This window comes from Chaetodon auriga, chromosome 12 (genome assembly GCF_051107435.1).
Source record: "Chaetodon auriga isolate fChaAug3 chromosome 12, fChaAug3.hap1, whole genome shotgun sequence".
Lineage (NCBI taxonomy): Eukaryota > Metazoa > Chordata > Actinopteri > Chaetodontiformes > Chaetodontidae > Chaetodon > Chaetodon auriga.
The window spans coordinates 18,082,340-18,094,449 of NC_135085.1; the positions used below are offsets into that span (position 1 = coordinate 18,082,340).

The 12,110-nt window shown below is 41.8% G+C and overlaps 1 protein-coding gene across 1 annotated transcript; it reads left to right on the forward strand.

The window, feature by feature from the left end:
- Positions 1–1,480: 1,480 nt before the first annotated feature.
- LOC143329517 (uncharacterized) lies at positions 1,481–11,452 on the forward strand. Its single transcript, XM_076745438.1, has 25 exons — positions 1,481–1,605; positions 2,600–2,729; positions 2,938–3,105; positions 3,244–3,381; positions 3,739–3,890; positions 4,199–4,302; positions 4,406–4,595; positions 4,924–5,055; positions 5,526–5,669; positions 5,858–5,993; positions 6,495–6,645; positions 6,778–6,920; positions 7,274–7,385; positions 7,515–7,578; positions 7,695–7,898; positions 8,003–8,148; positions 8,243–8,361; positions 8,510–8,631; positions 8,737–8,834; positions 9,019–9,143; positions 9,395–9,519; positions 9,678–9,823; positions 10,025–10,127; positions 10,240–10,376; positions 10,603–11,452. The coding sequence occupies exons 2-25, from the start codon at positions 2,600–2,602 to the stop codon at positions 10,742–10,744; spliced, it is 3,231 nt and encodes a 1,076-aa protein (XP_076601553.1). The 5' UTR covers positions 1,481–1,605; the 3' UTR covers positions 10,745–11,452.
- The last annotated feature ends 658 nt before the right edge of the window (positions 11,453–12,110 follow it).

The following is a 12,110-nucleotide window of genomic DNA, read 5'->3' on the forward strand; positions in this document are numbered from 1 at the left end:
GTGTGTTAGTGTCAACATCAGATGATGACACAGGGAAGAGTACTTCTGAGACTTTCATTCTGGTGTAGGCAGTAGGAACAACAGTGGAGCTGATAGAAATAAAAAATCTGGGGAAGGATGTCACCCACCAGCAAAGCTTAGCGGCCACCGTATGACCGATCGTTCCTCACATTATCCAGAAAGCAGTGCTGCCACACAGGGGCTGTCTGGTCCTCGCTGGTGGTGAAAATAGTGCAGTGATTACTTGTTTGAAAAATGTGTGTTGTGGGGTGGAAGCTCACCCGGTTGAGTGTGTGCCATGTATTTAAGCCAGAGTCCTTCCAGAAGCTACTCAGCCCTTTGCTGCCCCCCCCACCCCCCGTCCCGTCTCTCTCTACAGCTGTCACTGCCACAATAAAGCAGAAATGCCAAAATAAATCCTTGAAAAGAAAAGAAAAATGTGTGCTGCTAAGAAGGTAAGAGCCGGCGCAGCCCTGCTTTCATGAAAACCACAAAGTAAATGTGTTATAATTGCTGTTCAGTCACAAGAGGAGTCAGGGAGCAAAGTCTACGTACACCTACAGAGTGACACCTGTGCAGCTGAATGACAGGTCTAGTTTCAGGTGTATGTTTATTTAACCTATGTTGTATAACTGGGAAAACTTTTGCTTGGGCACCTGTCTGAAGTCAAAGGCTCAAGAAGTCCCGACAAACAGGAAGATGTGCTGGAGGGAGCAGAACTGAGGCTGTTCTACACAATATTATTGGCTGTATTTAAGCTCTAAATTTAAACACTTGTGTGTATAAGAAGTAGCAAAATGATAATGATTATTGATGCACTTCATAAATTCTCTGCTCTCTCTCCATTGTGCTGTGTTTAAAACGTGTGGCTATGCAGGCCAAAAACATTTATTTCCATTCAAATCTTTACAAATTTCAGTACTCCCCTAAAATAGATCCAGAACAGGTCACAGTATATTCAGTTCTTACCTGCTGCCATTTTTTCCTCATCAGCTCACTGGTGCTCTCCGTACTTCTCTACCCTCAGCCACACCCACCGGCCTGCTCACCTGATCACACACCTGAGACTAATTGTAATCAGTGCAGTATATAAGCTGCGCTGCCACACTCACGCTTTGCAGGACTGTCATTGCTCTCATGCAAGACTCTCCCATTGCTGACCCTGCCTGTTCCCCGGTAACTACCTTTCCTGGATATTGTTTGCCGGTGTTTGGTGTTTGCCACACCAAACTCTTACGGTGACTGAGTTTTTTGTATTGTGCACGTCCCAAGCCTTTGCCTGCCTGTGACCGCTGGATGTTTTACTCCCTGCACAACACCAGAGACCGTACTGGTTACTGCTAACCTGGTCCTGCCAATTCAAGATTAAAAGGTTGATAAAAGCTTCACCTGTGCTGTGATGGTTGTGCACTTGGGCCCGAAGACCCACCTAAAACGTGCAATTTATATGTGCCGTGGCCAGTCTCACCAGCAGATTTCCAGATGTTTCATATTGGTGCTGCGCGCGGTTTCGTTTTCATCAGTTTCGTTTTCCACAGGCCACACCCTCCACAGGACAGAAACTGATCCTGAACGACAGTCATAAGATCTCTGATACGTGACGAGGTACGACTGCTCTCCTCTGCTTTTTCTTTTCCTGATGCGTTGGATTTGCTTAGATTGTCACAACGGAATCGGTGTCTTTTCTGCAAATGGCTGTGACCTGCTGGGTTTGCTGAGGTGCTTCTGTTGTTGTCTGCACGCATGCTATCAAAACAAGTCAGTGTCAGTAAACTGCAGCCGTGTTCTTCAGGCTCTTGCAGGGACAGCGTTATGCCCTCAGTTTTCTGTTTTGTACAGTTTTTAACTTTCCAGTTGCTTTTGTATTGAAGGTGGTGGTGAAGTATCGGTGTACTGTTTTATCTTGGACGGAGATGGAAGAAGGTTTCAGAACTTCAGTACTTAAATACTTAAGTTTTGTCCTCTGTTCAGGTTAAATCTGGCAATGCTACTCTGAGGAAGGCTGTTGTCTAATTGATAATCAGTTGAATGCACAGGCTGCAAAAATACCACTAGAAACATACTATTTTTTTTTTTTTATTAAAGAAATGGTGTTTATTGTTGGTTTGGACATCAGAGCTCGTGGCCTGCTGATGTCCCACAAGTGTGCACATTGACATTTAATGCAGTTTATTTTGAAGCCTAAAGTTTTTTTTCTTTAATTTACTTTTATCACATGTGCTTACTTACTGCAGTTTGATATCCGAGTACTCTTTCCATCACTGATAATACACATTCACGATCCACTTCACAGCTTCAACCTTCAGACTGCAGTAATTGTGTTTCGTCTCTTAGGTCTAACCTGTAGAACCCAACACCATCTATTGCTTGGCCAAAGACGTTTTCCACATAAAACATGAGCATTGGCTCTTGATGCCATTGGCTATAGTCAATATGTTTATATATGCAGCTTGAACTTTGAACTGACAAACAGAGAACTAGAATAACATTTTTCTATTTTTCGCGAGACTGTGCAGTTTCTGATGTACCAGTTCACATCTGTTGTAAGTGTTCAGGAAGGTGTTGTGAGTGAATAAAGTGTCTTCATGTCTTTATTTAGATGGGCGCAATATTCAACATACTTGAGCAGTTCAGACTGGAATCTTACTACAACCAGTTTTTCCAGTTGGGTGTAACAGATGAGAGAGATTTCCTGGATGGGATAACAGATGAAGATCTGAACACCATTGGTGAGATGGACCTCCAACCAAAGGCTGTAAAAAGTGTTTTTACCTGAGTGTGTAATTCACTTGCTGTTTCATACAAAGCTCGTAGAGCCGGGTGACCAGAAAAATAGAATATGATGGTGGTACAATAACAATAACTCAGTTGATCAAAACGCCATTTTGAGTTAAAAAAGTATGTGCTTGATTTCTCAAATACCACTTTTGCGCCCAGGTTTAAGTCATGTGGAGAAGAATCGTTTCTCAGCCATGAAAAACTTCATTCAAAGACTCAGAGCTCCAGATCGCCGAGTTCAGACTGTGACGCCTGTGCAGAAATCACTGGAGACGTTCCTTCTGCATTACACATACCCGAAATGTCCCCAACCAAAAATTATTAAAGGTAAGAGGAGCACATCTCCACTGACTTACTGATCATACTTTGTTTTTTAGAAATAAGATGTGATGATTGTGTCACAGTGTGTAAGCAGACGTGCACATACACCCGAACACCTTCACAGAGGTTCTATTGAACGCACAGATATGGATCCAGCCCAAAACACAGTGGAGGACCTGATGTTACGGATCGGACACATTGAAAGTGTTGGCAATTCCAAAGGAGTTTGTCTCTACACAATCGATGGGATGCCGCTGACAGACGATCCCTTCTTCAACACATGTGAGCAGACCTGGGCGCCTTTCACAGTCAACTGCACCAGATGTTCAGTTTTATATTGCAAAGATGATTTTGTTTTGTTTGTTGCGTCATGGCGGATCTTACAAAGGTCTGAGCGGCACAGCGGCTTTGTCCCTCGCCGCCTCCAGAGTCCAGTGTCCTCTCATGAGATACTACAGCAGCTAAAGAGGCAAATACATGCTTCGGGGGTCTGTGGAGACCAAAAACAGAGCTGAAAAGAGAGTGAATATTTTAGCTGCTTTCATCAGGCGGCCAGAAGCACAACTCCAAATGAACAATAATGTTGCTTCCTAACTGCTGGATGTCTAAATTTGAAACAGCTGTTGTCTCTTCTCGCAGGGTCTTTGAATGACAGACATATTCAGAGTGGAGATGTGATTTATGCCATCTTCACACCAAAGGAAAACCTGAAACAGGCCCCTCAGGTACCAAAGCGAGAGCTTGGTGAGACCTGCGGAGACGACATGGTTCGATGCCACATCATGCTCAGGGTGCGTCTTAGTTATTGGTCATGATACAACTGATAAATGGATGTTATTGTATTTTAAGTTGAATATTCATCCATTTTTGTGTTCACAAGACATCTAAGTTCTCCAAATATGTGGGTTGATGATCTGATCGTTCTTCTAAATGCAGGAAGCTCTGATATGTTTATGCATTTTAATATTGCGGATGATTGACTGGACGCACCGTTCTGATAAATCTTTAACATTTTCTGATCTTCCAGAACATTTTAGAAGTTAAATTGGAGCAAACAGAAAGCGCTTAATGTACATTTTTATCTACGTCCTCCACACAGGGAGACTTTGAAGTGATGGTGAATTTGGAAAGTGACACCATAACCAGCCTGAGACTCAAGCTGGCAAACGAAAGTGGGATCCCAGCACACGTCCTTTATTACAGGTAATTCAGAATTATCGTCCCTGGCATTGATTTTGGCCTGTTGATGCAGATTTCTTTTCTCACACAGTGCGTCTGTTCTCTCCTGTGCTCATTATGTTTGCAGAGGTCCACAATGTGTTGGTGACACACTGCGAAGTTATGGAATCTCTGAGGGGTCAACAGTTTCCTTCTCTCTGTCCACGTTTTCCGATGAGACTCCGCACAGTGACACGTTTTTCATTAACGATGTTGCGCCTTCAGTCCAGCAAACCCAGATGGGAATCAGTGTGTTCTTGTCTTCACTTTATGCTGTTGTAAGTTTTATTGCATGAGACGTTATCAGTGCCGTGCTTTATTTTATGGCACTCCTCTTCATCCATGAAATAACATTACAACCACCATCACACACACACACGGTGCAGACACACAGTTGATGAGTCACTCATGAAAAGCAGCTAATATTTGATATTTAATAACATTTTTAAGTGAACACAATATTTAGATTATTAGTGCTTTTTCTGGCCATCAGACAGCCTTTCCTTTGGCACTACAGCTTCTGAACCCTAGAACTTCCTACACATGAGCCCACTGGACTGTATTATGCAGCAGATCTTACATTTTATTTTATTTTTTTTCTTCTAGAAACAACATTACCTAAGAGACCAACTGAAGACACTGATTTCCTACATAAGAGAACTGACCGGATGTCACCCCCTCGCCCAAAGTTTGCATCAATTACTGTGCAGGAATGAAATATTAACCAGGAATCAGAAGGTAAACAGCATGAGCTGCTGCGCTTCTGCCTTTAATACCTTTTGCATTGTGCTGTTTGAAGTAGGTGTTCATATTAAGATTAGAAGTATATGAAAGCTTGCTCTTCCCAGAGAAGTGTCACAGTTATTCTGGATAATGAGCAGGTGCAATTTTCTGCTGAAGGTAGAAAAACTCCACAACAAGCTCAGTAGATTATCCTGATAACAACTGAACAAAAATACTTCAGGCAGACAGAAGCATCAGTGCACATAATGTAATTTTTTTTAACTTAACAACAAGGATATTTTTTTCAAATGCTGTGTTTCGCTGCTTCTGTACTACAGACAAAATTCAGGTGACCTTCATAGCGTCGGTCACAGCAGCAGATATCATGACCTGCGTTGTTCCTGGAAGATGTCGTCCTGTAATTTGAGTGGCCTGAGCTTTTCCGCGGGGATGTATACTTACAGAGGTGCTTGTTTCTATTGTAGATTGCAGTCGTTGAAGGCTTGTACGTACTCTTCAGAGAGCTTTTGCCTCAACGTGGAACACAGCGAGGGGAGAAACTCATTGAGGACCTGGACGTCTTTGAGAATTCACTGTACTGCTGGGCCCACCTCGTATCAGAGGCAAAGGTATGGTGGTATTGAGATGCCTAACATCCAGCAGTTTTTGTGGATATTAATATCACTTTTGTGGAAGTTGCCTTTAATTTGAGTTAATATGTGATGCGTGACTTGAATGTATTTACAAATGCATTAAGGTAACTTCAGTGGTGGACCACTTCCATAAGGACCTGTTCCACTCTGCCTTATTTTGATAGAAACAGACATCGGACCACGAGAGCTACGCACCCATTACTCTTACGTCTGAAGACGGCAGCCGTTTCTGTGAACCGGTCAGAGTGCCTGGAGTGCCTGGTGCCTTTGAGCGAGCGTACGTTCTCCAGAAAATCAAAGGTGAAACTAAAACATGGACGGGTCATTTAACTTTTCTAGAGGAAACACATCGTAGTAGACAGAAGAAAGTGCAGATAGCAGCCTCATTGTTTACTGATCTGCTCCCCTTTTTTACTTTTATTCAGAGCAGCTTGTGTAGAAGATATTTAAGAAGATTATTGATTTTCCCACGCCGGGGAAATTAAGTCGTTACAGCCAGCAAAGTATTAAAAAGCAAAAACTGTGGCATAGAAGGGTGAAGAAAAGGAGGATACAGGATAAAGAATAAAAGATCAACTATGTATATGCACAGTATGTTGAGTTTATACAAATACTGCCGCCGATATGGATAATAAATACAGTGTTTGTACGATTGCACGGTCGAAAAAATATACAACAAATCAAGAATTGCACAAGATGTAATGGTAATGTGAGCATATATTAGCACAGATAGATATAGATAGATATTATTGAATGATGTATTACCATCAGCTTCACTTCATTTTCTATCCTTTTGTTCAGATGGAGAGAAAATTCCAAATTGCACCGAAGAGGTTTTGCGACAGACATCATTAAAGAGAGCAAACGACATTGAGAAAATCCTGCTCAGTCTGCCTCCATCCATCAGAACTTATCCTCTTTGGATTCATCATGACAAGACCACTGGTCAGAAGTGTGTATCGTTCAAGTTTTACTGTCAGTCTGACAAAATGTTACCTGTTCCATCCAACCAAGGTCTTGATTTTGACTGAAACCTTGTTTTTTTTTTTGTTTTTTTTTACTAACCTGTACAATGAAATGGCAGCTTTCAGATAAACCTGGAGAAGACTTTTGGAAGTATGGTGGAAGGATTGAAATCTCCCTCCTATCGATACCTCAACGTGACCCCACCTCTACATTTGAAGGAGCTCGGACAGTGTGAGGGACGCCTCGTTCTGCTCAGTGAAGGTGACTTTGGATACTTTAAGTACATTTTTGCTGGTAATACTTCTGCACTTTTACAAAAGTACAATTTTAAATGCAGGGATTTTTCTTCCAATGTAGTATCTTTACATTGGTGTATTGGTACTTTCATTTAAGTGAAAGATGTGAGTACTGCCACCACCAGGACGGCTACAGGAGTTTCATCACATTTGTCACAGATGACTTTTCCTACTGGACTCTTATTTCTTCTTTCTTGCACTTTAATGTGTCCAGAATGTGAAGTTGGTTCCCACTGGTTTCTATATTGCCTCTGATACTTATTATCTTGTATTTAGGAAGCTTGCTAATTAATTAATTTTTTTTTTTTTTTCTGTCAGACAACCTTGGTATGTGTTTGCACAAAGAAAAAGGATCCCCTGATATGATCAAAGTGCACGATTGTTTGGATGGCAAACAAAAATCAGTGGATGTGAATCTGTTGGCAGCCAGGTATGTGCTGGATTGACATCTGTTCTCCAAACATCTGCATTTATTCTCAGTGCTGCAGCTGATGTATTTTCATTTATGTGCTGCATGAACCATTTTGATCATTGTTACGTTTTTTTACATTTAACACAGGACTGGTGACCATAGAGATGACCGAACATTTGTCACAACCAGGAGTCCAAAAGAAGCCATACTGGTAACATGTGATCAGTTCATGCATTCCGCATCATAACCAGATGTAAACAAGTTCATACCAAATTAGCGTCCAGGAAAACTCAGAGAATGATTATTCTTGACTTGAATTTCCATCAGGTGCTCATAGATACAAGCTCCTCCATGGAAGAACAGTGCTATGGAAATGCGGAAATAAAGAAAATCAATGTGGTGAAAGAGCTCTTTGACAACTTTGCAACAAGGAGCATGGCTTACGATTTTCATCACGTCATTGGCCTCGTGAAGTTCGACTCCATGGTGAAAACCCTCCACACGTTCACTGAAAATCTGGAAAAGTTCAAGGTAAGTTTGGACCTGTGAGATCTGTCCCGTCTCTCTTTTATTTCAGTAAAATCTGCACCTGGATGTAATGCAGTAATGTACCTCTTTTTGTTTTGCGTTTGCAGGAACACATTCGTAACCTGGAGGCGAGCGGGTGCACTCTGCTGTACGACGCCCTGCGACGTGGAGCGTCCGAGCTGGAAAAGGTGAAGGCGAGGTTTCCAGACTGTAGACTTCGCATCATGTGTCTCACTGACGGAAATGATTCTGGGTAAACGTCTTTCTGTGTTCTAAATCAGTTACGGTACCTTGTTTAAAGCGTGATATTAAGTGAGCTGACGTCACAATGTGAATTCTTCCCATAGATCCTCCATAGAGCCAGTTGCTGTAACAGCCAGGCTGCTAAAAGCTAACATCATTGTGGACTCGATCCTTCTTGGAAATGTGGAGAACAGCATGCTGCATGGAATCAGCAATGCAACAGGTGTGGCGTCTTTGAAAGATGGCTTCCCTGTGATATATTGATTAAATCATGCATCAAACAGCCTTCAAACATTCTGCAAATGCTCTCTGGCAACGCAGCTACTTTGATTGTGCTTTGTTCACTCTCGTTACGTCCATATTGCCTCCAGGTGGCTGCTGTTTCAAACCACAGACAGCCAAAGAGGGTCTGAAGCTCTTTGAGATTGAGACCGTCCTGTCTTTGGAGGAGAGGACGCTCAAGGAGAAACTTGACCCGTCGTCCATCACTGAGGTCAGTTTCTGCATGTCATTCTTTCAGAAGTGATACGTCAATGAAAAGCATCAACTTTGCACATCGTCTTGATTTGCTCGTTCATTCGTCGCTGTCTTTTTGTAGCATATGTTGTCCAGCATCTTTGCTACTCATGGGTACGATGAATATCCAGAGACGTCCCTGCCAAGTCAGATAAACAGCAAAGTGACAGTGACAGAGAGGTGAGTGATAGAAGAAAGTCATTTTGAAACTTTAGTCGACTGAAATCAATCTCATTGGTCAAACGAGAGGTGGCTCGCCTCTTAGCCCAATGAGTCACACGGTCATAATCGTGTTTTTGGATCATATTCACTTTCTTAAAGTGTTTGCATGTCATTTATTTCCATTACTAATATTTCTACGTAGCACTCTGAAGAAGAAGTTAAAGGGGACGTTTCTGGAGAAGGACAAACGGATCCTGGAGGAGCTGAGGAGCCTGCATTGTGACCCTCATCCCTTCATCAGAGTCTTCCCATCAGAGCCAGACTTCAGTAAGTGGCACGTTCTCATGTTTTGGTCTAATGCTTGTTCGTGTTGTTTTTCTGTCTGTCGCTGCTTAATGTCAGTTGTTTTTTGGACATTTGTCTCAGTAGGTTATTTCATTGGGTCAAATGTGTTGACAAGAAACTATATTGACTTTTTAGAGTGCCTGGTCAGCAAAGGCACATTTTGATACACCTGGACGTCATGAAGTGGTCGCTGCCATTGCTTAAAGGTTTCTGATTTGTTCTAATCTTTTCAGCCTTCTGGAAGATTCTCATGGAGGGTCCGCCCAACACACCGTATGAAAAAGGAGTGTTTGAGCTGTACTGCCAGTTTGGGCCCGACTACCCAGTGAAGCCTCCACTCATCCGCTTTGTCACACGAGTATCCTGCCAGAATACAAACAACTGAAAGCCTGTTTTTTGTTTTTTGTTTTTTTTGCATAATATGAAGAGACACACACACATTGTATTTGCAAAAGTATGCATTACTAACAGCGTTATGTCAGAGACGTCACGTTGTTGCTCCTAACATGACGACAGGTGTACCACTGCAACGTCAACAGTGTGGGACGCATCTGCCACAACATATTTGACCGCAACTACAACGCCCACATCACCATGAGAGAGATCCTAGAGGCTGTGTATGGACTGCTCATCATCCCTGAGCCTGACGACCCACTGGACAGGTGACACACACACACACACGCACACATATTAGGTTTTCATCACTTTTGGAGACATTACATCACTTTAGTCCTACATTCCTTTCCTGAAAACTGAACCTAACCATAATCACTACCTGCCTTGTCCACACATTGTGAGTAATACACGTCCATTGAAAAATATCACCTGTGTGACTCGGCATATTTCATTTTTTTCTTTGGAAGCATTCTGGCCGAGGAGTTCCTGACGAGCCGTGAGGCGTATGAGCGGGAAGCCGAGAGACATACAGAGGAAACAGCAGGAAACTCACTGGACGACATGGAGAAAGTAAATGTGCTGTTATATATGCAAAGAAGGGGTGGATGTCACCTTTTTTGTCGTGCATGTTTGGTGCTTCACATTAACATAATGTTTGTTTTCTGTGTTATTTGATTAAAAGAAATTGGTGGATCCCGTGCCACAGTTTATACCCCAACACCTGCTCTGTCCGCTCACCAAGAAGATGTTTATTGATCCTGTGAGAACGGTATACGGCACCGTGTATGAGCGCAAGGCCATCGAGGAACACCTGAAGCAGTGAGTGCATTTACTGCTGTGGGCAGTAAGAATGAGTCAGCGGTATGGCTGCCGAAATGACTGACACCTGTTTAGGAACAACTCAAAACTCCGTCGTTTGCTTTGTTTTACTGTTTGGTCCCAGGGAAATTCCCTGTTGGATGCATCAGGGGAGTCTGAAAAGCCCTAATCGCCCTCAGAAAACTCGAACGTGTATTTTCCCAGCTGACCGTACGCTCTTTCTCAGGCACCAGTATGAACCGCTGGCCGGCCCGGGACACGAACTCAGCATGAGCGACATCACAGCAGACCAGGACATGAAGAGAATGGTGATGGATCAGCGTTCTCGTCAGATTAAGTTAAATGAATCCGAACAGCTTTCGAGTTGAAGCAAATTAGATGCGCCACTTTCATGGAAATTCAGCTTTTTGAGGGAAGGTTGGCTAAATGCTGTTCATACTGGTGACATAACTGTCATAAAATGGCTTTCAAAGTTTGGGTCTGTTGTCCTTCTTAGAATTTCTGAAGATTACACATGTTTGAGCTGCCTAAAGATCATACTGAAGCCAGTGTTTGTTTGTTTTTTACTGAATGAACAAGTGAAGTTTCGGTTTTCTCCATGACTACTTCTTCTACTTGATAGGAAGAAAAGAACTTTTATTTCCATGCTATCAAATGTCCTTATTCACTATTTCACTATCTCACGTCATTTTTACTTTCTTGTAGTAGAATAATAACGATTCAGAGTTCATTGCATTTGTCTTACTGGTGATAGAAGAGTGAAGGATGAGCATAAGAGGTACTGAGTGATGGATGCAGCGTTTACGCTTTCTTCACTTTCAAAGGTGCAGAAATCCATTGTTAAGTCATCCATGGTAAAGCTGATGTATAATCATAAAATCAGTGGGATTTTTATGCAGGTCCTGATCTTTCCATGTGAAGGAAGCAACTCACATCTTTGGAAATCTTTGAAGACTTTTAAAGCCCAATATTTTCTCAATCACAGCAAGAATTGTTGTCGACTTTAAATAGTTTTGTATCTCTTAGCATTGTAAAGAAATTAAAATGTTCCATACAATACACAATTTCAATGTGTGTGTTACAGTTTGTAAAGTTTGTAGACTGAAAATGGAAATTGTGTGGGTGGATACGTGGTTTTATGTGACAATAATAAAGGTTATTGTAAAAACGGATGTCCTGGCTGGTAATTAACAAAAAAAAACATAGTGAAGTTAAAAGCTTTGACATTAATGATTCTTTTTAAATGGGACAGATGACAGTTCACCGGTGGTGGAGGAGGTATTCTCATCTTTTACTGAAGTAAAAGAGTAAGTAATAAGTAAAATAAAATAATAAAATAAATAATAAAAGTAATGCTTACAAGTCCCCCACTGAAATGTCACTCAACTCAAAGTAGTATAACCACCAAAGTGTTCTTAAAGTATGAAAAGTAGAAGTAGTTAGTGCAGAAAAAGTCAGTAGCTTTTTCAATGAGGTACAACTTTCTATTAATATTATTATTGCTGTTGTTGTTGACTACCTCCGTGCAATATGACCAATCATCGCCGCCCATTTTATCGACGTCACGTCTACGTTTCCTGAGCAGGAAGTGAATCACTCTTGCTCTTGTCTTCGAATGAAGTTTACTAAAGCTCGGGAAAAAATATGAATGCATTGTGGGCAAGCATGAGACATTAAAGACTAATTGTAAAGCATTAAGAACGGATTCATTAAAAGATATATCATTTTGTGTCC